The sequence below is a fragment of the Bos grunniens genome, chromosome X (genome assembly GCF_055505025.1).
Source record: "Bos grunniens cultivar Pamir isolate PY7600 chromosome X, Bosgru_T2T1.0, whole genome shotgun sequence".
Lineage (NCBI taxonomy): Eukaryota > Metazoa > Chordata > Mammalia > Artiodactyla > Bovidae > Bos > Bos grunniens.
Genome location: NC_141194.1, coordinates 57,121,890 through 57,147,379, shown reverse-complemented (window position 1 = coordinate 57,147,379; position 25,490 = coordinate 57,121,890). Strand labels below are relative to the sequence as shown.

The 25,490-nt window shown below is 36.4% G+C and overlaps 1 protein-coding gene across 2 annotated transcripts in view; it reads left to right on the top strand.

Annotated features, from left to right (window-relative positions):
• RP2 (RP2 activator of ARL3 GTPase) overlaps window positions 1–21,503 on the top strand; it is a 46,393-nt gene extending 24,890 nt beyond the window's left edge. The window contains exons 4-5 of one of the 2 annotated variants that reach the window (XM_086386506.1): window positions 16,264–16,349; window positions 17,789–21,503. In XM_086386506.1, the coding sequence (XP_086242632.1) occupies window positions 16,264–16,349; window positions 17,789–17,872 (170 nt within the window). In that variant the 3' untranslated portion in view covers window positions 17,873–21,503. The remainder of the gene's footprint in view (window positions 1–16,263; window positions 16,350–17,788) is intronic. The other variant, XM_086386507.1, reaches the window with a different exon arrangement.
• Window positions 21,504–25,490: the final 3,987 nt, after the last annotated feature.

Below are 25,490 nucleotides of genomic sequence, written 5' to 3'. Positions count from 1 at the left end.
ATTATTGTTGTATTATTATACTATAGTGAGTGATCATTTCCTTCTCCCTGCCAGTTATAAAGGACTTGATAAGGATTCTTTCTGCCTTCAGTGAGTGTGCTTTGACAGTACTGGAAAAGAAATAAGAAATATAAATCAAAGGGCATACCATTCTGTGTACTTAACATGATTGATTAAGTTTCTATGCATAATTAGAATTGTTTTCCCCAGTGGGCAAATGCCACCAGTAAATTTCAGATGCTGGAAATATGTCTACAAACAGAGGAACTAGAGTTCATGTGTACTTCTGAAGTGTTGCTGTTTGTCTCCATGTATTTGAAGGTGTCCTGATTCTAGAAGACAGAGTTCATCCGTCAGAGCAGGGATGTTGTTTGCTGAAGGCTCATCAGGCTTTTCTTGACTGGCCTGAGCAAAATATATAATAATACATAATGATGATTGGATATATCCTGGAAAGGGGGCACATCTGCATTCATATGCTCTTTATGTATAAATAAGTTAAAATAAACTGCAAAAAGCTATAGGAAAATATTGGAGGATTGTTAGGATAATCTTAATAACTAATGCTGGGTGTGATTCAGTCCTTAAGTATTAATACAATATATTTTATATACTTTTGTGATTCCTCTGGTAGTACCATAGACTGTCTCTAACCAGTGTATGAATCTATCCTAGATTATATATAGGAAATTATGACCTGGCTCCTTTGATGCAGCCTTATTGATACAGGAACATTCTGATGGAACCTGGAAAATAAATCTTTAAACCCTTAGCAGCTTTAAGAAAATTCAATCAAATAATAAGTGTAATAGACATATAAAAGTGTGAGGATTAGGGATGAAGTGGGCATATGAATAGACCTAAATTAATGATTTATATGCTTGTGTAATGTTAGTGAAGTGGTTTCATAGAATTGCTCTAACACAACCATAGTATGTGTTTTTAAGTCACATAACATTCCACATGGAAGAAGTGTTCTGTTCCTGCAAAAAGTAGAACTCAAACTAATGGACAGATGTTTTAAGAATTTCAGCAAAGCAATATATAAACAGCTTTTAAAATCAGAGATGTCCATAGGAAGTAGTCAGAGACTAATGAGGCCATGTCAAAAGGTCACAGGAGTCAGTTTAAAGGAATCTCAAGGAATTTCCACTGGTCAAATTTGGGACAATTTGAGCATCAAAAGCATGATGAAGTAGGGAGTATAGGTTCAATCCCTGTTTAGGAAACTAAGATCCCACATGCCACGTGGTGTGGCCCCCCCCCCAAAAAAAACCACAATAATGAAGGGAATTGATTTAACAACATCAGAAATCCATGCATCCATAGTGGTAATAAAAAAGAGGAGAGAGGAAATTGGCACTGGAACCATAGACCAGCATACCCAGTCATCTTGGAATCTATCTAACTGTATGGTCCTCACGGATATCATGAATGACTGCTAGATATTCCCATGATCCAGAAGCTTCCTATGTATGTGTTAGTCACTCAGTCGTGTCCAACTCTTTGTGACCCCATGGACTGTAACCCACCAGGCTCCTCTCTCCATGGAATTCTCCAGGCAAGAACACTGGAGTGGGTTGCCATTCCCTTCTCCAGGGGATCTTTCCAAGTCAGGGATTGAACCTGGGTCTCCTGCATTGCAGGCAGATTCTTTACCATGTGAGCCACCAGGAAAGCACTCTTCCATTAGCTTGAAATGACCAGTTCTCCAGGACCCCAAATGGTCTCACAGTAATAATCAGTTTCTCATCTAGGTGATCACAAACAAATCATCTGTTTAAAATTTGTTTTTATAATCTGAGGAATATCTCTATAAAATTCATCAGCCCATGCTTTTTATCTAATTTGTAAAATCAATAGTATTCAATATATTCAGTTAATAAATGTGCATTAAGCACCTGGAGAAGGGAATGGCAACTCCAGTATTCTTGCCTGGAGAATTCCATGGACAGAGGAGCCTGGCGGGCTACAGCCCATGGGGTCACAAAAAGTCAGACACAACTGAGCGAATAACACACACACACACAAGCATCAAACAAAAGGGTGGGCAGGGAGAGAGGGAATAAGGAAAGCTCTTCTGTTCTTTACAGAATACTGTGGGCTAATAAACATAGAAGGAATGATAGACTTCAGAAATCACTATTTTCCAAACCCTGATGTAATAATTAACTCAAAGGTTATCAATGAATGCTAAAACTATTGGGGTAAAAGTTGATGAGAAGTAGGATACACACATTCTAATTCAAATGGAAAGTGTGCCTTTACATCAGGGTACTTAGCATCAGTGATGGCAGAGCAACCTGGCATTGTATTTCTCCTGATGTGATGGTAATAATATACAACATCATGTGTGAAGTATTCTTGCCAAAAATATTTTGCCTGAATCTAATTGAGCCAAGATTTAGCTTCTAGTTTATAGAGAATAAAGGAAATCTGGAGACATGTTAAATGACACCATGAGGGAACAATGAGACAAATCAAAAATGGAAGACATTTTACAAGGCAATTGGCAAGGACTCTGCAGACAACACCCTTGGATAAAAACAATGGGGGACTGTTCTGGATTAAACGAAACCTATATGCAGGTAAGGAAGCAACAATTAGAACTGGACATGGAACAACAGACGGGTTCCAAATAGGAAAAGGAGTACATCAAGGCTGTATATTGTCACCTTGCTTATTTAACTTATATGCAGAGTACATCATGAGAAACGCTGGGCTGGATGAAGCACAAGCTGGAATCAAGATTGCCGGGAGAAATATCAATAACCTCAGATATGCAGATGACACCACCCTTATGGCAGAAAGGGAAGAGGAACTGAAGGGCTTCTTGATGAAAGTGAAAGAGCAGAGTGAAAAAGTTGACTTAAAGCTCAACATTCAGAAAACGAAGATCATGGCAGCTGGTCCCATCACTTCATGGCAGATAGATGGGGAAACAGTGGAAACAGTGTCAGATTTTATTTTTTTGGGCTCCAAAATCACTGCAGATGGTGATTGCAGCCATGTATTTAAAAGACGCTTACTCCTTGGAAGGAAAGTTATGACCAACCTAGATAGCATATTGAAAAGCAGAGATATTACTTTGCCAACAAAGGTCCATCTAGTCAAGGCTATGGTTTTTCCAGTAGTCACGTATGGTTGTGAGAGTTGGACTGTGAAGAAAGCTGAGCGCTGAAGAATTGATGTTTTTGAACTGTGGTGTTGGAGAAGACTCTTTGAGAGTCCCCTGGACTGCAAGGAGATCCAACCAGTCCATCCTAAAGGAGATCAGTCCTGGGTGTTCATTGGAAGGACTGATGCTAAAGCTGAAACTCCAATACTTTGGCCACCTGATGCAAAGAGTTGACTCATTGGAAAAGACTCTGATGCTGGGAAGGATTGGGGGCAGGAGGAGAAGGGGACGACAGAGGATAAGATGGCTGGATGGCATCACCAACTCGATGGACATGAGTTTGAGTGAACTCTGGGAGTTGGTGATGGACAGGGAGAGCTGGCGTGCTGTGATTCATGGGGTCGCAAAGAATCGGACACGACTGAGCAACTGAACTGAACGGAACAACTAAATGAAAGGAATGAACCTTAATTGGATTTTGGATTAGGGTGGGGTGAACTCTAAAGTTTTAAAAGTCATTTTGGGGACAACTGGGGAATTTTGAAGATGATATTATGGAATTATTGTTGTAGCCTTAAGTATGATAATAGTATTGTGGTCATTTATATAGGAGATGCATGCTGAAGTGTTATGATATCTACTATTTTCAAATGGCTCAGCAATGCAAAGTGTGTGTTTGTGCATGTCTGTGTGCATGTGTGTGTATGTGTATAGTGTGTGGCAAAGCAAATGTGGCCAAATGTTAGCATTTGATGGGTATAGGTGAAGAGCAAGGGCTTCCCACGTGGTGATAGTGATAAAGAACTTGCCTGCCAATTCAGGAGAGGTAAGAGACGTGAGTTCTACCCTGGGTCAGGAAGATCCCCTGGAGGAGGGCATGGCAACCCACTCCAGTATTCTTTCCTTGAGAATCCCACGGACAGAGGAGCCTGGTAGGCTGTGGTCCATAGGGTTGCAAAGAGTTGGACATGACTGAAGCGACTTAACATGAATGCAAGCGAAGAGCAAATGGATGTTTGTCATTCTTCCAACTTTTCTATAATATCTGGAATTTTTCAAAATAAAAGTTGGGCAAAAGTTTTAAGCTGCCAGTAGTGCATTGATTGACATGGAATAATGAACAGGCTGTCCGTGGAGATATTCCTGTAGGTATTGGAGGCATTGGGTCTTTATGTAAAAGTGGCCATCAGACATTCTAAGGAGAGTTTTTCAACCTCACCAGTATTTGATATTTTTAGATAATTCTTTGCTGTGATGGGTTGTTGTGTACATTATAGGATGTTTAGCAACATCCTTGGCCTCTACTGACTAGATGCCAGTAGCACACTGCCCCAATTATGGCAACCAAAAACGTTTCCAGACATTGCCAAATGCCCCTTCGGGGGCTAAATTGCCCCCAGTTGCAAACCACTGTTCTGAGAGGGGAGGGGAGTGGACTTACCCTTTGGAAAATTTGCTTTTATTTCAAATAGTTTTTATTTTAGAGTCTCTAAATTTTCATCATCATTTAAAGTAGTCACAGTTATTTCCTTTCTATTAATGAAGCTATTTGACAGCTTAATGAGGGAATTCATTGTGTTTTTTCATCCTGAGAATCTTTCGAATGACTGATTCTCAGAACTGCCTGGGGTACTATTAAAGATTTAAATTTCCAACTCCCACTTCAGGACTGATTCAAATATCTCTGAGATATTCCCTTGGCATCTGCATTTTACAAAGTTCCCCATATGGTTCTGATGATTAGTCAGATTTGGGTTCCTTTGTTTTAAAGGATCATTCATTCATTTATTCAGCAAACATAGATGAGATATGAGAAGTAGTAAAGGAAGAATCAGATAATATAGGGCCATGTGAGCCACTGTAGAGACTTTGGCTTCTAGTTTGACTGAGATGAAAATCTACTAGACATTTCTATTTTTTTAAATAAACTTATATTGGAATAATTTTAGACTTTCAGAAAAGTTACAAAGGTAGTACAGAGAGTTTTACTACTTACGTTCCTCTTATGTTGACATAAGCATGGTACATTTGTCAAAACTTTACATTGGTAAAATACTCTTTATTCAAACTATAAACCTTATTCAGATTTCACTGGGTTTTTTTTCACTTATGTCCTTTTTCTGTTCCAGAATTTAATCCAAGATCCCACATTGCACTTAGTCACCATATCTCCTTAATCTCTTCTAATCTATAACAGTTCCTTAGTCTTTCCTTGTTTTTCATAACCTTGAAATATTTGAACAGTACTGGTAAATTATTGTAGAATGTCCCTCGATTTGTGTGTGTCTTAGTGTTTTCTCTGGTTATACTGGGGTTTTGAGTTTTGGAGGAGAGGTGAAGTGCCTTTCTCATCACATCACATCCCATCACACCACACCGTAGGGCACGTGATAGCAACATAACTTAACACTGGTGATGTTGCCCTTAGTGACTTGGTTCAGGTGGTATCTGCCAGGTTTCTTAAACACTGTAAAGTTCCTTTTTCCCCCTTTCTATACTCTTTGGAAGTTCTTTCTATTTTTTTTTGGAAGTTGAATCTCTAAGAACAGTCTACACTCAAGAAGAAGGAATTAAGCATCACCTCCTAGAGAAAGGAGTATCTACATAGATTATTTGGAATTCTATATGAAAGATTTGTCCCTTCTCTCCCATTTATTTATTCAGTCATTTATGTCTGTCAGTAGGGGCTCACAGATATGTATTTTATTCTTTGGGTTATAGTCCAATACTGTCAAATTGTTCCAATTTTACTCTTTGGGAGCTCTTTTAGGTTAATTCCTCTGTCTCTTTGACATGCCTTTTATTTCCTTTTTTGGCATTATTGTGTTGGCTAGGTCTTGTTGTGTAGACTAGTGAAAAGAGGACATCTCTGCCATGTTTCTGATCTCAGGATAAAATGTGTTCAGTCTCACCATTAGGAATGATGTTAGTTACAGATTTTTTTCATATATACCTTTTATTAGACTGAGGGAGTTTCATTCTATTCCTGGTTTGTTAAGTTTTTATCACGCATGGATATTGAATTTTGCTAAATTCTTTTTCTGCATTTATTGAAATGACCATATTTTTTTTTAATTATTGAGTCATTTAATCTGGTCAGTGACTTTTGTTAATTTTGAATGTCTTACCAGCCGTATATTCCTGAGATGTATGCCCTTGATCATGATGTTTTATCCCTTTCATATATTGCTGGATCCAATTTGCTAATTGAAAATTTTTACATTTTTGTTCATGAAGCATATTGTGTCTGTCATTTTCTTTTCTTGTAGTATCTTTGTCTTGCTTTGATATTAGGGTAATGCTGGCCTCATAAAATGATTTGAGAAGTATCCTTCATCTTCTGTCATCTTGGAGAGATTATAGAGAATTAGTATCATTTTTTTCCTTAAATGTCTGGTCGAATTTGCCAGCAAAACCATCTGGGCCTGAAGACTTGAGGGGAAGATTTGTAGCTATACATTTAATTAATTTATTTATATATTACATATAGAGCTCTTCAAGATATATTTTTCATCTTGGGTGAGTTTTGATAGTTTTTGTCTTTGGGGGAATTATTTCATTTCATCTGAGTTATCAAATATATAGGTGTAGAATTTATAGTATTTCCTTATTCTTATTAATGTATGCAGAATCAGTAGCGATGTCCTTATACTCCTATTGGTGATTTGAGGCTTCTCCCTCTCCATTGGCCTTGATAGAGTTTATCACTTTCGTTGATAATTTCAAAGAAAGAACTCCTTGTTTTATTGATTTTCTCTATTTCTCTTTTAAGTTTCATTGGTTTCTGCTCAATGCTTATTTACTTTTTATTTGCTTTAGGTTTGATTTGCTCTTCTTTCTCTAGTTTCTTAAGGTTTTAGTTTGCATTACTGGTTTCATCTTTTCTAATAGAGTAATTCTCGTTATTCACAGTAAATATGTTCTATAAAGTTGCTGTGAATATTGAATCAGTGAGTACTGTACTGCTACTCCTAGGAGAAATGTAGGGCTAGGTTCCTGTAAGTCTCTGGTCACAGCATTTCTTTCAACCAATCAGTATAACCTTGTTGTATGTGTGTTTCTGTTTAAAACCCTCATTTAGTATATTTTTTTGATTCATTAACATTGAACTCACAGCCAACAGCACTATAACTTGTACCTGAATGAAGCTTATCTGTTAATAACAGATATTTTCTCTGTAAGGCACTTCACAGATTTCCTAAGCTTAAGAACATTAGACCGTACTTGAGCACTACATTTGAAGGCCATTTTAAATACCAATATTACCAACAAAATGTATAAAAATGTGGTACTAAATGGACTGTGAAAAAGCCACTTGTTTACAGAATGAATGCTTAAACAAGAAGGCAGAGCATCACTTTGTTCAAATTTACCTTGGAGCATGGATGTGAGGCAGCTCATATTTTTTGCCACTTTGTATATGTCCATGAATGACCATGAAAAAAGTGCAAGTATTGATATTAGGTAAAATATTTTGCCTGTTTGGTAAAATAAATTTTACCAAGTAAGCAATTAGCAAATAAGGAACCTGCAAATAATGAAGATTGACTGTATATGTATTTTGTGTTAGAAATTTTCCTTTAAGTGCTGCTGTAGTTGCATCCTGCCAATTTTGATATGATTTATTTTCATTTAACTCAGGGTTTGGCAAAGTATGGCCTACTGTATATTTTGTAAATGAAGTTTTATCAGAGCACAACCACACTTGTTTATTTATTACGTTTTGCTGCTACATCTCTGCTGCAGAGATGATTAGTTGTGGCAAACATTGTATTTAGACACTAAGCCTAAAATGTTTCCCATCTGGCACTTTACAGAAAATGTGTGCTGACCCCTGATGTAGTAGTTTCCCTTGAGACTTTCCATTTGATCCATGGATTATTTAGAAGTATAATGTTTATTTTCCAAATATTTGAGAGATTGTCCAGATATGTTGCTATTACTGATTTCTAGATTAATGATCTTATGGTCTGAAAATGCACGTTGTATGATTTCTATTTTCTTTAAAAAGTTAAGGTTCTTCCTAGTCTGTGTGCATGTGAGAAGAATGTATGATCTGCTTTCGTTTCATGAAATGTTATGTAAATGTCCACTAGATTGGTTTGGTTAATGGTGCTATTCAGGTCATCTGTATCCTTACTGATTTTCTGCTTATTTGTTCTATAAATTAAAGAGAGAAGAGTGTCAAAGTCTTCAACTATAATTGTGCATTTGTCTATTTATTTTTTCAAATCCTATCAGATTTTGCCTTATGAATTTTGAAACTCTGTTTTTAGGTGCATACACATCTAGAATTACATCTTCTTAAAGAATCCTTTATCATTATGTAATGTCCCTCTTTGTCTCTGATAATCTTCCTTGTTCTGAAATCTGCTTCGTCTGAAATACATCTACTGCAGCTTTTGTTTGCTCATCATATATTTTTATCCATTTTCTTTTAACTATCAAAATCTGTGTATCTAAAATGAATTTTTTGTAGACAGCGTATAGTTTGTTCTTGCTTTTCAATCCAATCTGACAGTCTCTGTCTTTTAACTGCTGTGTTTACACCATTCATATTGAAAGAGATTGTTATAGTTGGATTAACATCTACATCTTGCTAGCTGCTTTCTGTTCCACTTGTTCTCTGTTTTTTTGTTAACTCTTTTTCTGTTAAATTGGGTATTTTTTAATAAAACCTATTGATTGATTTATTTATACTTCTTTCCCTAAGTCTTCTTTAATGGTCACCTTTGGTTTTACAGTATACATATTTAAATAATTTATCCAGTATTCTTGGGCTTCCCTTGTGACTCAGCTGAAAGAATCCACCTGCAATACGGGAGACCTGGGTTTGATCCCTGGGTTGGGAAGATCCCCTGGAGAAGGGAAAGGCTACTCACCCCAGTATTCTGGCCTGGAGAATTCCATGGACTGTATAGTCCATGGGATCACAAAGAGTCAGACACAACTGAGTGACTTTCACTTTCACTTTATAATAGTACTGTACCACATGGCTTGTAGTTTATAAGGACCTAATAACATCATATTCTCAAATCTTCCTTCCTATCCTTGTGTCATTGCTATATGTTTTACTATTATATATGCCGCTGCTGCTGCTGTTGCTGCTAAGTCGCTTCAGTAGTGTCCGACTCTTTGCAATCCCATGGACTGTAGCCTACCAGGCTCCTCCGCCCATGGGATTTTCCAGGCAAGAGTACTGGAGTGGGTTGCCATTGCCTTCTCCATTATATATGCTACAAACACCTAATGCATTGTTTACATTATTAAACTGTCAGTTATTTTTTTCTTTTTCTCAAGGATTTTAATAGACATTCAAGAACACATTCAATTTATCAGAAGTTGTCCCTCTACAAGAGTTGTCTGCTGTTAATCCCCTAACCACAGAAACACTTCTGGGCATCTAGTATCTTTTCAGCAGAAACAAGAAATAAGGTTGCAAGATTATTGTAGTCACTCAGGAGAGAAATATTGTCCAGTAAGTCCATTATCATGGGAAGAGGTGGAGAGAAGGGAACAAATTCTAGATATGTTTTGATCGTTTGTACATAATATCACATATAAAGGCCTTATTTCTATGACTTATATACACTGCTAATCAGCAAAGAGAATCCAAAAGTCCAATAAAAAGAAGCAGTGGATATGAAGCATTCACAGTACAAGTAAGTGAGGAACTCAACATCCTTCATTATTAGAGAAACGTAAAATAAAAGGAATATGTAAAATATCCTTCAGTGGGAAAAAATGGAGGTACTTAAGAGTGTGATCTCAGTGTTGAATAACTATACTCTTTATTTCATTTTTTTAAGTTTTAAAAAATATTTATTTATTTTTGGCTGCACTACGTCTTTGTTGCTACACAAGGGCTTTCTCCAGTTCTGGTGAGCGGGGGCTACTCTCTAGTTGCAGCGTCAGGACTTCTCATTGCAGGTGTTTCTCTTGTTGCAGAGCACATACACTAGGCACACGAGCTCAGTTGCCTTGCGGCATGTGGGATCTTCCTGGTCCAGGAATCAAACTGGTGTCCTCTGCATGGTTGCAAGACAGATTCTTAACGACTGGACCACCAGGGAAGCCCTTTATTTCAGTTTTAAAGAAAGCTATGGAAGAAAAAGTTTTTATTTTTCTTTTTTATAGTCATCCTACTGTTTTAAACTTTTTACCATGGTTATTTCTAAATATTTTCATTTACCATTTGTTTGTTTCTCATGTCATTTATGCATGAGAATAAATGATTTTCTCCTTTTTTGATAATACAAGCTTCAACACAAGTGTAATGAAAGTTCTGGACAAGCCTTATTCACAATCTTAGAAATGAAGTAGCATTGTTTCCTCCATTTCTTCTTCTTACTCCTCTTCTCTTCTTTTCTCCTTTTCCCCCTCACTGTTCCTCCTTCTCCACAGTTGCCAGCATTTCCTACTGGTTTTCTCTGTTTTGTTCCTCTTCTTTCTTTTTTACTGCCCTTCTCTTCCCTCCCTTCTCCCTGAATTATGCATTATTTCTCTTTCACAGATTCTTACATGACTTCAAGAGAGCTTCTCAATAAAAGAGGGAATCAGTGTGATATATGAACTATTCTTCTCAAAGACTATTAGTCAAATATTCTTTTTTAACTTTGGAAAAAAATTCTTTAACAGTTACCATGCACTCCTAACTATAATCTTTCTTTATAAAAAATGAAATTAACAATTTATAGTAAGCTCTCTGTACCTCTTTTCTGAAATAATTTTCAAATTATTGAAATAAATGTAAAATGTCATTTTCAGAATCCTTTTTAGAATGTGTTTTCCTAAGTAGAAAGAGACAAATTGAGTCCCCTGATGATCTTGGCATTCTGCCTTGAGACAGTTGCAGACTTAAGTTTCAAGAAAAGTGATACCAGGAAAACCTGATGGTATCCTTCAATTGAAAGGAATAAGATCAGTTTCTCTGGGTGTAGGCAGATGGGTTTTATAGGAAATAACAGTGAGGAGCAGCTTTACAAAGAAATAGCTCTAAATTTCTGTTTAGAGTTCTGTCTTAATTCTGTTTTGAGTATTAAGCTATTACCCTACCCTATGTGTAGGATAAAACCAAGTTTCTTCTGCAGTTCTTCTTTTTCATGTTCACTGTCCTCAAGTTTTTCTGCAGTTCTTTTTCATGTTCATTGTCCTCAGGTTCTTTCTGCAGTTCTTCTTTTTCACATTCATTGTCCTTCTGTGGTACAAATTGATCCATATTGGTGAGAATTGGAACCTTAAGTGTCAACAAGGGACTTCCCTGGTGGCCCAGTGGCCAAGATTCCACACTCCCAATGTAGGGGGCCTGGGTTTGATTCCTAGGCAGGGAATGAGATCTATGTGCCACAATTTAGAGTTCACATGCTGCAACTAAGACCCAGAGCAGCCAAGTAAATAAATAAATTTTTTTTAATATTTTATTTTATTTATTTATTTTTTATTATTATTTGCAGAGGGAAATTTTTTTTTTTCATTTGTTCCAGGATTATGTGTAGCATTTAGTGGTCATGGCTCTCCCTCAATCCGAACAGCGTTTCAGTCTTTGTCTTTGGTGACGACGTTTTTTAAAGAGTTGTCTGAGGAGACTATACAAATAGCTGAGGAAAGAAGAGAAGCTATAGACAAAGGAGAAAGGGAAAGATATACCCAACTGAAGGCAGACTTTCAGAGAACACCAAGGAGAGATAACAAGCCCTTCTTAAATGAACAATGCAAAGAAATTTAGTTCCGTTCAGTTCAGTTCATTTTAGTTGCTCAGTCATATCCAACTCTTTCAGACCCCATGGACTGCAGCACACCAGGCCTTTCTGTCCATCACTAACTCCTGGAGCCTACTCAAACTCATGTCCATTGAGCCAGTGACGCCATCCAACCATCTCATCTTCTGTCGTCCCCTTCTCTTCCTGCCTTCAATCTTTCCCAGCATCAGGGCCTTTTCAAATGAATCAGTTCTTCGCATCAGGTGGCCAAAGTATTGGAGTTTCAGCTCAACATCAATCCTTCCAATGAATATTCAGGACTGATTGCCTTTAGGATGGACTGGTTGGATCTCCCTGAAGTCCAAGGCACTCTCAATAGTCTTCTCCAACACCATGGTTCAAAAGCATCAATTTTTCGGGGCTCAGTTTTCTTTATAGCCCAATTCTCACATCCATACATAACTAGTGGAAAAATCGTAGCTTTGACTAGATGGACCTTTGTTGGCAAAGTAATGTCTCTGCTTTTTAATATGCTATCTAGGTTGGTCATAGCTTTTCTTCCAAGGAGCAAGCGTCTTTTAATTTCATAGCTACAGTCACCATCTGCAGTGATTTTGGAGCCTTAAGTGCCAACTAGAAAAATATATCCACAACCTAAATGTTAAGAGTTGTGTTTTATTTGGGTGGAAAATTTTAGGAGTTCAAGCCTGGGAGACAGCATCTCAGGTAATCCTGAGACAACTGCTCCCTAAACTGTCCATTATTTTTAGAACAATTAAAAATAAGAAAAGTATAGACATATTTTACTGGAGGTTTTAGAGCATAGGAATGCCATGGTCCCTTTAAAATGTAGCTTTTATCATTCTGGTTACTCTAAGAGAAAAACGGAGAGACCAGCTGGGAGGCTGTTGCTGTAATCTAACTGAAACGTGATAATGGCTTGTTCCAAGGTCATGTTAAATAACATAGAGTTCATTAGATAGGATATCCAGAAATCATTTTTGTTTACTTCAGAGTCTCACATTTTTTTCATGACAGTTCAAATATTTAGATTTAAAGCTACTGCAAGCTATTTGATAAGACAGTCACATTAAAACACTAAAAACATGACCAGTGATCTTCTTGACCTCATAATTCAGTTTGAAATAATCACTTGAAGTAATCACTTTGAAGTCATTGTAGTCCTCGTCATTAGATGACTAGAGATGACTGCTGCTGCTGCTAAGTCGCTTCAGTCGTGTCCGACTTTGTGCAACCCCATAGACGGTAGCCCACCAGGCTCCCCCATCCCTGGGATTCTCCAGGCAAGAACACTGGAGTAGGTTGCCATTTCCTTCTCCAATGCATGAAAGTGAAAAGTGAAAGTGAAGTTGCTTAGTCGTGTCCGACTCTTAGCGACCCCATGGGCTGCAGCCTACCAGGCTCCTCTGTCCATGGGATTTTCCAGGCAAGAGTACTGGAGTGGGATTCCATTGCCTTCTCCAGAGATGACTAGAACTGCTTAAAAACGGCATTGTTGGTGGTGTAGTTTTTTTAAATCTAGGGTAATGCACACATGTTAATCAAAATTGATACACTTATCTGCCTTTTTGGTTAATGTTTCTTTGTTGGCAAATTAAGTCACTTATCAGAAGTTCTTAATGTTCTATTCAAAGGATAGCAACCAAGTTACATACTTGGGTAATTCTACCAAAACTGTATTTCCAAATTCTAGATTTTATTGTCTTTGTAGAATACAGGAACTTTCAGTAATAAATGTCTGACTTTATATATATATAGTGTGTATATATATTATACATATAATATTTATATATATAATATATGTGTGTATATATGTATCTATATATATATATGTATCTTTTAGTGATCCTGAATAAAAGCATATTCCATTCTATCCTAATTAAAACTTTCCATTCTCTGCAAAACTGGAAACCCTACATTATCAACTTTTTTCTTTTTAGTTCAATATTTATTCAGTTTAAAATGTATTTTTAAACTTTTTTTTGCAAACTTCTATATGTACTATCTCTACTCTAAAGTAGCTTCCAATGATTCCATGTGTACCCATACCCCAGTTTTATCAACTTTTTGCCATACTTTTAAAAATAATCTATATTCTTTTCTGCTGAAGTATTTTAATCAAGTTTTGATATGTCCTGTCATTTCATCCCTAAATGTTTCAGTATGTGTGTCCTAAACAAAATGAAGTTAAAAATGACTGTTTTCTTTTTAAATAAAGATATAATTTATATACTACACAAATGTTCTCCTAAGTGGTATGTATTATCACATCCAACACGATTAACAATTTCTTAATATCTACTGACTAGTCCATATTCAAATTTCCCTAATTGTCTAAAAACGTTCTTTATATATTTTTATGATTAATTTGATCCAGATCTAAAATTGGCCTCCTTACTCACTGGATATGGTTGTTTTGTATCTTATATCACTCTTAACCAGAAACAGGTGTTCCCCGTCCCCTGTTTGTTTCATGCCTTTGTCTTGTAAAAGAAACCTGGTCAATTGTCCCATAGTATGCATGGGTTTGTTTAATTTGTCCTTCTGTAGTTCTTGTGGATTAAAAGTTAAATCAAAGCCTTGTTTACACTCAGGTTTAAGGGGTTTTTTGGGGGGTGGAGGGTAAGAATATTTCACAGGTTGTACTCTTTTCTGTAATGAGAAGGCACATAATGTTTGATTGTTGTACTTCTAGTGATGCTAAGATTCTTAGGCTCAGGTGGTGACAATCTTTTTATTGTAGTTTCCAGTCAGTCTTCCCTGTGGGATACTAAAGCCATTGATGATTGTTGCCTGATCCAGTTATTTTATTAACAGTTTCAAAATGATCATTTTCTAATTGTGTCACTACCTCTGCATTTATTAATGGATATTAACAGAACTTCTTATACACTGAGATATTTGACTAACTTGAAATATGCTTCATATCAGAAATGCAAAGTAAATAAAGGAAAAATCATTAAACATCAATTTTCAGAGTAAAAAGTTGGTGCCCTAGCAACCTTCAGTGGTGTCCAATGAATTTTGTTTGTTTGTGTCTTTTTTGAATGTTATTATGAGCTCATGACTTTATGTATTCAGTATGTTTTAATAAATTGCCATCATTATTCCTTCTGATCTCACTATGTATCATCTTTGGCCATTAGTAGCCTATTCAAGCTGGCTCCTATATCCTTTTGATAAAACCCTATTGGTCTTTGATAGCCTGATTGTTTTTTGGCTCAACAAGATATTCCAGGTTGATCTTACTCATTTCTTGCCTCAGACATAGACTCATCCTTTTTTTTTTTTCTGAGAAAATATTCCTCAGTTATCTTCTTTACTCAGCACCTATCTTAATCTACATACTGTGATGCTGCCAAAAGTCAAACTTGTTCACTGTATCTAATTGTAGAGTTGACTGTGACATAGCCTGTCTTTTCTGTATTTGTTGTCTGTATTAAATCACAAGCCCTTTTCTCTCCTTCTTGTGCCTTGTTCTGAGGCACATGTCTACATTCATTTTAGTATTTCATTCCTTAATACTTCATTATTCTCCCTTGTTCCATATGGTTTAATAGATTTATGTCTTTTTTTCAAGAAATTTGTAATTTCCTGGAGGTCAGAACTTCTACATTACTGGGAGATAAAGAGCAAATCTATTAGGAATATAACTGAAAAAAATTGAATTGAATTGAAAGGCTTGTTTTGTTTGGCTGACTTATGGCCATGTTTGCCAATAACTTGACACCAGTAGTGCCAGTGCTACATTTAGATCCCCGCCCAAACTGAATCACTAATCTTTACACCAGAATTTCAAGTACAGGTGGTTTAAAAGTAATCAAATTAAGTATGGAAAAGGAGGCACAAATGTTCTATCCAGAGAATTAAAAAATAAAATTTGTTCTTTGGTTCTAGAATATAGTTTTATGGTACATTCAAGAAAACACTTTCAGATGATCATGACTTTTGGTACCTGGCCTCAATTCCTACTTGGCTTAGCTTCATTATTGGTGGCCCAAAACTTGGCTGTAAGTAGGAGAGTTGGAAGAAAGACTGGCTGCCTGGCAAAAGGACTTGAATAGCTTTTGATCTTATTTGTCATTTTATCAGCTATTTTTTTGTACTGCTAAATGGGTGGACTTTTTATGGTTTTCATAGAAGAATGAAAACCAGAAAAGCCAGACTATTTACAACACTTAAAAATGTGACACTAGACCTGTAATGGCACTGAAGCTACTTGTCATGTGATGAAACTCTATGTTAATTTGTTTTATGATTAGAGTAAAAGTAGCTGAAGTGATGTGTCCTATCTATCTACTCTCTTCTTTCTTTTCTCTTACCCCCAAAGAAAAGGCTGTAGATTTTTCAAGGAAGAATAAGAAGATTAATTTGAGAATAGATTTGTGTTCATGATAAGACAACACTTCCTGGGTTTGCTTATAGGTCCTGTTATTGCCTTGGAGTTCAATGGAGATGGTGCTGTGGAAGGATGTCAACTTATTGTCAATGAGACATTCAAAGGGACCAAGGTACAAGATACTATTGACTATATTTCAATCGAACCTTTCATTTCCTTCTCTTTTCATTACAATTAAATAGTACTTTTAGCACATCATGATTTTTAAAACTTTTGGTAAACAATCGAGAACTAAGCTTTGGTTTTTCCTTGCCAAACTGAAATTTTAATAGCTTAAAAATTCACAAAGTGTCTACGTGTTAAAAATCTCAATCATACGTGTTTCTAAAGTCAAATGTCTCACCAAATGTCTCTTCCTTTTTAAAAAATAGTGATATGTTGGGACTTCCCTGGCAGTCCAATGGTTAAGAATCTGTGCTCCCAGTGTAGGCAGCATAGGTTTCATCCCTGGTCAGGGAACTAAGACCTCACAAGCCGCACAGTGTGGCAAATAAATAAAAATAGTGATATGCTGAAAATGTTACATTTCTAAGATTGTATACTTTAAATGGACAAGCCTATTGCTCAGTGTTCACTTTTATTTGCTTCAGTAATACTTCATCAAAACTTGAGCTATATCTAGAAATCATTACATGTAGATGTGGTTGATGAGTCTAAGAATTTCAAATTTTTACTTAATATAGCTTAGAAACAAATATATAAGAGGATTAAATGAGTATATGTAACTTTTTTTATAAATATCTGAGAGGAAACGTTTGGTTTTGTAGTCTGATTTAGCTTATGGGCCTTTGAATTTGCATAATTTGAAGTACTTTGTCTTTTGTCTCATTTGATCATTGCACAAGTACTTAGGGAGAGGGCAAATATAATCAGATTGAATGGAAAAGGAAACAGAGAGAAAATGTTTATATGATTTGGAGATTTTAGATCTGAATAAGTTATAGATTATCTAATCCAACTTTCTCATTTTACAGATGTGGAAATGGAGCCCAGAGAGGTTGATTAAATTGTCAGCATCATTCAGCTAGTTATGATAAAGATAAATAGAACTCAGGTCTCCTCTGATTTCTGGCAGACATTTATAAAAAACTGTTTTTGAAGGGTTCTATTGAGTACTGCTTTGTTGATGTTTGGAAAATAGTTAATTTAAAATTAGTAAAATATCTTTAGCAGCTTTGAAAAAAATAATCTCAAATTTTGCTTCTTGGTCTATTGAGATTCTTATTAGAAAATAGAAGAAATTAAGAGTTCTTTACATAAATCTCTTTATTCAGTAGCTTTCATAATATTGGTTTACATGTTTTAAAAACTGAAATTCCAAGAGTAGTAAAATAAAACCAAAGCATTATAAAGCAAAGACTTTAATTATATCATAAATGCTTTTAAAAGAGCTGTATTTACATCATAGCTAATTGAAACTATACTGCATGAATTCTACAGAAAATCCAGAATTTCTTTTAAATAGCAAGCTTTTGACTGTTTGTGGAGGATGTGGGCTTTGGAATTTGGGGATTACTAATATGTTATTTTTTTCTCTTACATTTAACATAGATATTTGTATCAGAAAGCAAGGAGACGGCACCTGGAGATGTAGACAGCTTCTACAATTTTGCTGATATACAGATGGGAATATGAAGTGCAATGAGGAACCAAGGACTTCGTATTAAGCCCTTTTCAATTTGTGTGTTAGCAATGGGTTTTTTTTTAAACTGATGCTAAAATTGTTAAAGTCATTTTTTAAATAAATTGTTGAATACTGCATCATTTATGTGAGATTCGGAAAGAGTTCATTTTAAATTAAGTAGTTTTAATCAGCTTAAAAACCATTTAACCCAGTTCAGTGAGCTTGTAGGTTTTCTCTGCATATGATACTGTTATTAGAAAACAGAAGTGACTAGCAGTTCATTATTTTAATCCTAATTAAACATTCTTTCAAATCTCTAATTTACACTTTACTCAGTACTCTATAATACTTGTTTGAGAATATCTTCCATTTTCTTTTTTAATTTAGAAGGATTCCTTACTAGCTGATCAGTTAAAATGAACCTGTGTACATTTTTCTTGTATACATATCCAGTTAAATATTTGCTTCCTAGTTCCATAATATGGAAAATGAGATTTTGTGTACAGAGTTGACCTAATACTTTGTAAATTCAATTTTTTAATTAATAGGTATTTGATAACCAGTTTTGCAAGTAGCTCATGTTGGTATAACTGTTTAAAGACTACTTTAAACAGTTGTGAGTAGTATGCTTATTTGAATATATTCCACATTGTTTATTTTTTGAATAAAACTGTTAAATGACTCTTCTGCTTCCTGGTAGGAAAAAGTATATGGAATAATGAAACTATAGAAGCCCAATCACCAGCAGTTCACAAAGGTGATTACCGTTTTATCAACTCTTATGAGCTATTAGAATTAAAACAAAACCTTGCAGCATTTTTAGGTAAGAATACTTAAGCATCTTGATGAGTTATGCAGATTGTTAAGAAGCTAGATAAATTCCTATCAATCAATGTTCCAAGTCTGGTAAAAATTATTTTGGTTGCTTTAAAGCATTATTTTCCAAATCAACCTGAACGTAATAATTTACCAGGGGGCAGGAGGGAGCTACTTGTTTAAAAATCCACATTCTTGGACCAGTCCTTAGGTGCATTGATTCAGTGCCCAGGGAAAACTGATTTAAGAGGGTTGTTGTAACAGAAAGTAATCAGAAGATTTTGATAGGTTGATCTTGTGAGAAGGGACTGAACCTGCCATCTGCATCACGTGCTGTGTGCTTAGTTACTCAGTCGTGTCTGACTCTTGCAACCCCATAGACTATAGCCTGCCAGGTTCCTCCGTCCATGGCATTTCCCAAGCAAGAATGCTGGAGTAGGTTGCCATTTCCTTCTCCATACAGAGTAGCTAATTGGAAGTTAGCTTTCGTAGGTCTATTTTTAAATTTAATTCTATTTTGATAAAACTAAGACTGAAAAAAATCACTTGCAAAAATTCCTCTTACAATTGTTACTAACAATTTATTTTCATGTTTAAACTCTTTGTGGATATTTTCAGATTCATTTACAACTACTGTATTGTATGTCCAATGTTCAGAAATAATACATTAAAAGACTTTTCACTTTAAACTAATAAGTAATGTTGACCACCTACCCTGTGCCTCACCTGTATTAGCATCATATCATTTCAGTCTTTTTTATAAGAGCATTCTATATTACATAACCTCTCATTAAAATCAAAATGATTTTATAAGATGCAAATAAAAATCAGTGATGGATTTAATATAATTTTGATCATAATTTACAAATTAGCTTTGCCAAATAGTGGTCAGAGGGCATTAATTTTTCTCATAGGTAAGCTAAATTAAGCATATTCTTTCTGATCATAATTATATTATTAAATCTCATTATTCACAGTTTTAAAAATCATAATACTTTTTGTCTTCCAAAAATATAGTACAATGTTATGCAATGCTGTAGACTGAGTTCTTTATCTATGGTATTTTAGCAAAAACTCAGGAATATTACATATAAGGCAGATGTTAATTTAAAAATTTCCACTAAATTTAGTGTCTATTAACCAAAGCCTAAAATTTTATACTCTTCAGTTAGGTAAGAGCTTTTACCCAGATTTAACTTGTCTTTTAGGACAGTTCTTGTTTCTGAATGTTTGAAAAGATTTTAAAAAATAAGTAGTACTATGGTTGTTGTTTCTATCACCTTAAACCTTGATTATAATTAGTATTATACATTTTACTTCTGAATAGCTTTTGAATTCATGCAAATGTATTAGCAATGAAAACTTAGTAATTTTATTAAGTTATAGATGTTTGACATTATATTAGTTTATTTCTCTTGTGTCAATAGTACTGCTTTTTACTTCTATATATTTGTGTCTAGCTTTTGTATGTAATTTATCTAGTGTTTATAAAATGTGATTTGTAATAAATATTGTCAAAATGAAAATAATTTAACACCAATTTTTGAAGAGCACTTCTATAGTATAAATTTATTCATATGTGTACCAAAATTTGATCATGACACAACTTTTTTAATGATAAAAGTAAAATACAGTGGTCTAATCTGTCTTATATTAGTGAGAAATGAACTGTATGCCATGTTGTGTGTACAAAGCTCTCTGGAGAAATGCAGAGGAAGTAGAAAACTTATTTTAATCTGAGGAATTTCCAGTATCATGTTCCCTTTGTTAAAAGATACATTTTGTTATGATTGAATACTTACTAAGATTAGGCATGTTTTTCTTCCATACTTGAGAAAATAGCAAATTGTGACATACTTTCAGATTTATTCAAGTAGACCTTATTTTTAAATTACTACCAAATTTACCAGCCTTTCTATCTAGCTTCTCCCTCTCCCAGCCCATAAATCAGATAAACTTCAGATTGGTGAGTTTTTTAAATAACATTTATTATTATTATTTCTATGTATAAAGCTTCTACATGTACATTTAGAGCATTTGGGGGAAAAAAACAGAACTGTACAAGACAGCAGCAAAAATTACTTCCTGCTTATTGGATAATTCTTGCTGTGCTGAGTTAAAATTTTTTTTCTCATTTTTAACTCTATTTTCCATAGGAAGAGAAGATATTGTAATTAGGGTATGATTCTCCTTCAAAATCCATTCTAGAAAATATTTCATCCTTTAAAAGTATAATCTTAAAAAGTCAAATTTCATTTTAATTTTAGTAATGAAAACTTTTTTGTGAAAATCGTTTTGGGTTTCTTTTTTGGTAGAGTGTTTGAGGAGGGGAGATGACCCCCCTGGTGAAGGGAATGGCTACCCACCTTAGTATTCTTGCCTGCAGAATTCCATGGACAGAGGAGCCTGGTGGGATACAATCCAGGGAGTCACAAATAGTCGAACACAACTAAATGACTAACATACTTCATCCACACCTTAAAGTTGGAGAAGCTTTGTCCTAGACTATTGGCTCCTCAAGCGCTAAAATCAAGGCTTAGAAACCTTTGTATTCATAGAGAGTAGCTTAGGGTCCAGTGAAAGTTGCTCAATTGTGTCCTACTCTTTGTGACCCCATGGATTTACAGTCCATGGAATTCTCCAGGCCAGAATACTGGAGTGGGTAGCCTTTCCCTTCTCCAGGGGATCTTCCCAACCCAGGTATCAAACCCAGGTCTCCCACATTGCAGGCAGATTCTTTACCAGCTGAGCCCCAAGAGAAGCGCTTAGGGTCCAGTAATGTGATCATTATTACATTTAATAAATGTTTCTGATTGAATGAAATAATCCAGTGCTTCATTCTATTAATTCTTTATCAGATCTTAGTCTTTCCTGTAATTCCTCTCTTCACATACTCTCCTTGATTGGCTTTGGAATAAAAACATTATACAGTGTTTACTCCCTGCTCCCTGCCCCCGTGTTTTGTGTTGAAATAGTAACCAGGGTCTCTGCCCACTGAGGCTCCTAGGGAGCTTTAAGAACATCAGTGGTATGCATTGTAAACAGATAAGAGCACAGCAGTTTCTGACTTAACTTTTCATCTGATGTTCATATTCAGGTTTTATTTAATGAGCAAAGTCAAGTCAAAGTCATTCAGTCCTGTCTGACTCTGTGCAGCCCCATGGACTATACAGTCCATGGAATTCTCCAGACCAGAATACTGGAGTGGGTAGCCTTTGCCTTTTCCTTCTCCAGGGGATCTTCCCAACCCAGGGATTGAACCCAGGTCTCCTGCCTTGCAGGCGGATTCTTTACCAGCTGAGCCACAGGGAAGCCCAAGAATACTGGATTGGGTAGCCTATCTCTTCTCCAGCAGATCTTCCCAATGCAAGGATCAAACCCAGGTCTCCCTCATTGCAGGCGGATTATTTACCAGCTGAGTGTGATAATTTATTGCAGAAGCAGTTGGAAACTAATAAAGCCAGATTTCTGAGAACATCCAGGCCATATCCCAGTAACAATAAGAAAAGCTTCATGGTATTTCTGTTATTCAGAAATGTAATATATCTATCACTGAACCAATGTATTCAATCATTATCTGGTAATTATTTGCCCATCCAGTTATATATCCATTTCTCCAGTGCTTTTTATGGACCTCCATTTGGTTATCTAGCCTCTGGTCAATAATATAAGGAGGGGGCTATACACAATAAATACAATCAATGCACACAAATACATAACAAGTACACTGTAGGCTCACAAGTGGGCACAGAGTAGGTACTCAAATGGTTGGCACTGGTAGGCAATACATATGCTGTTGTTAGCTTATTTTGTAGGGGTACATGCCACAAATGAAAGTGAAAGTCACTCAGTCGTGTCCGACTCTTTGCCACCCCATGGACTATACAGTCCATGGAATTCTCCAGACCAAAATACCGGAGTGGATAGCCTTTTCCTTCTCCAGGGGATCTTCCCAACCCAGGGATCGAACCCAGGTCTCCTGCATTGCAGGCAGATTCTTTACCAGCTGAGCCACCAGGAAAGCCCACTTAATGAGGAAACGTGTTGCATAAACCTGAGTGGTGCACTGTTGATGCTGGGGCTGAGTTAAACAGCAGTCAGCTAGTTGCTTTGGGCTTGTGGGGAAAGTCACTTAGTCCCTCTCAGATGTTATCCTCCCTCTTTATCTCTTGACATCTTCCCACCTCAAGAGTGCTTAGGGATGAGAGTGGCATCATCATCAACAGAACACGTGCAGGATTATCCAGGGAAGTAGGGGAGGAGAAGAGTAACTCTGAGCTTCCTTTCCCTGAAGACCAGCATTATCATAGCAAGTAAGTGGTAGAGCTGGGGTTTAAATGGCTGTGTCTTAACCATTATTACAAAGAGAGGGGCCTATCAAAATTACTTGTGGGTATTTTTCAAAATATATATGGCCCTTCAGGCAGTTAGAAAATCTAAACAAGGTGATTGTGTAAAGCATTAAAGGTGGGGGAAGAAGATCAAAGATGGGCAGAGAAACAACATTCACATAGCAAAAACCAAAGATCCATCTTGACGTACTGTGGACAAAAAATGTGGATTGCCATCTCAGTAAACAACAATGTTGCCCACCATTAAGCCGTCAGGCACTGCAGCCCCCAACCCCCACCCCAAGGTGACCCTCAGAGAAATTCAGATGGAGAAAAACAGGATAATGGTTCTAGATAGTTAAGATGCCTATCAAAGGAACAATTTCAATGACCAGTTCATCTTCCCGTACACAGAAAAGCACTAAAATCAGTAACTGGAGATAACTGGATTTTTTGTGATTAGCAGTAATCTTTCGATGTTCAACTACTTTTTTGGCAAAAGCTCCTATATATCCTGGCCCCTCCCTCACCTCTTCAGAACAGTTCCTTAGAGCTATCTGAGTGGCTGGCTCCTCGGCTATAGTCCTCTCTCAGTAAGGTTCTCAAATAAAACATAACTCACAACTTTTATGTTGTGTGCTTTTCTTCAGTGGGCAGTACTGATAAGGAGTAATGTTACTTGTAGGTTACAAAACTAAGGTCTACAACAGTGTAACCACTATGCTACGTTATGTATAAGAACAGGGGAGATAATAAGTACACACACACACACATATATTCTTAATTTTGCAAAAAGGACTACTGAAAGGGCAAATCAAAAATTGCCCACAGGAGGCAAGAGGAACCAAGGGGGATGAGGTTAGAAGTGGGAATGAGACTCCTTACAGCTTTGACTTTTGAACTTTGTAAATATATTACCTGTTTTTAGATTTGAGTTGGGGGTAAAAAGCAGAAAGAAGGTGGTTAGAGAGTAAAAGAGGAAAAGAATAAAAACAGATAGAAAAATTCACGAGAATACTTTTGCCAAAGACTATTTTTTTAACTTGGGAGGGAATTCAGTCGCTCAGTCGTGTCCCCATGGACTTTGGGACCCCATGGACTGCAGCACGCCACGCTTCCCTGTCCATCACCAACTCCCGGAGCCTACTCAAACTCATGTCCATCATGTCAGTGATGCCATCCAACCATCTCATCCTCTGTCATCCCCTTCTCCCGCCTTCAATCTTTCCCAGCATGAGGGTCTTTTTCAATGAGTCGGTTCTTCGCATCAAGTGGCCAAAGTATTGGATTTTCAGCTTCAGCATCAGTCCTTCCAATGACTATCCAGGACTGATTTCCTTTAGGATTTACTGGTTGGATCTCCTTGCAGTCCAAGGGACTCTCAAGAGTCTTCTCCAACACCACAGTTCAAAAGCATCGATTCTTCAGTGCTCAGCTTTCTTCACAGTCCAACTCTCAAATCCATACATGACCACTGGAAAAAACCATAGCTTTGACTAGATGGACCTTTGTTGGTAAAGTAATTGGAGGGAATTTAGGGAAAGTAAAAAGTTAGTACACAGAGATGGCTGGTAAGAGATGACCTTTGGCTTGATACCTTAGACTGAATCTGAGGTCCAGATAGAAAAGGTGTTTCCTGAGTGACTGAGAGAGTTGAGGAAGAATCCAACTTGATGAAGGAATAGGAACCAAATAACTATCACGTCAGTGGCACATCTTCTGTTGCTATTCCTGTGCATTACTCTGCCCTCCTTGGCATGTGTTCTCCCTGCAGTGGAAGCATGGAGTCTTAACCATTGGACCACCAGGGGAGCCCCTCCCACTTTTTGCTGTGAGTGTCAATGCCACTTATATTTCAGAAGAGTGCCTCTAAATCTTCTCATGAAGATCCATAGATAGTTGTTGTCTTTTATTTTTTAAGATCACACTTTGTTCCCTGTAGCATTTTTCTCTGATAATCATTGCCTTGTTCTTTAAACTTTCTCCCACCTTGGTTCCTGTGATAATGATGCAGTTATCCACCATCAATGAATTCACTGAACGCTGCTTCTTGGGCCAGGCACTGTGCTAGATTCAATTTTTCCTACTTCTTTGAGACTTAGTTTCTTTGGATAGCTCATTTTTTTATTCTCTTACCTTCATTTTCCCTCTTCCATCTCAGCTGTCATCACAGTACAAGGGTCAGTTGTGAATCCTCTGCTTTGATCACCATGTCCTCTCCTTTGGCTCCATGAACCTTTCTCACAGCTTCAACCAGAACCACTGAGGACAGCTGTTTATCTGACTGCTATTGCTCAATCTTCAACTCTACCAAATATGTCCACTCCAGTAGTTAAATTTTAATTGTTCTCCTGGTCTCACCACATACTACACTGAACTCATCACATTTCTCCTTCCTAGATGGTCTCCCTGTCCTGGCATCTTTGTTTTCATTGATGACACAGAATTATCTCAGTTATACCATTGCCATTTTGGAGTCATA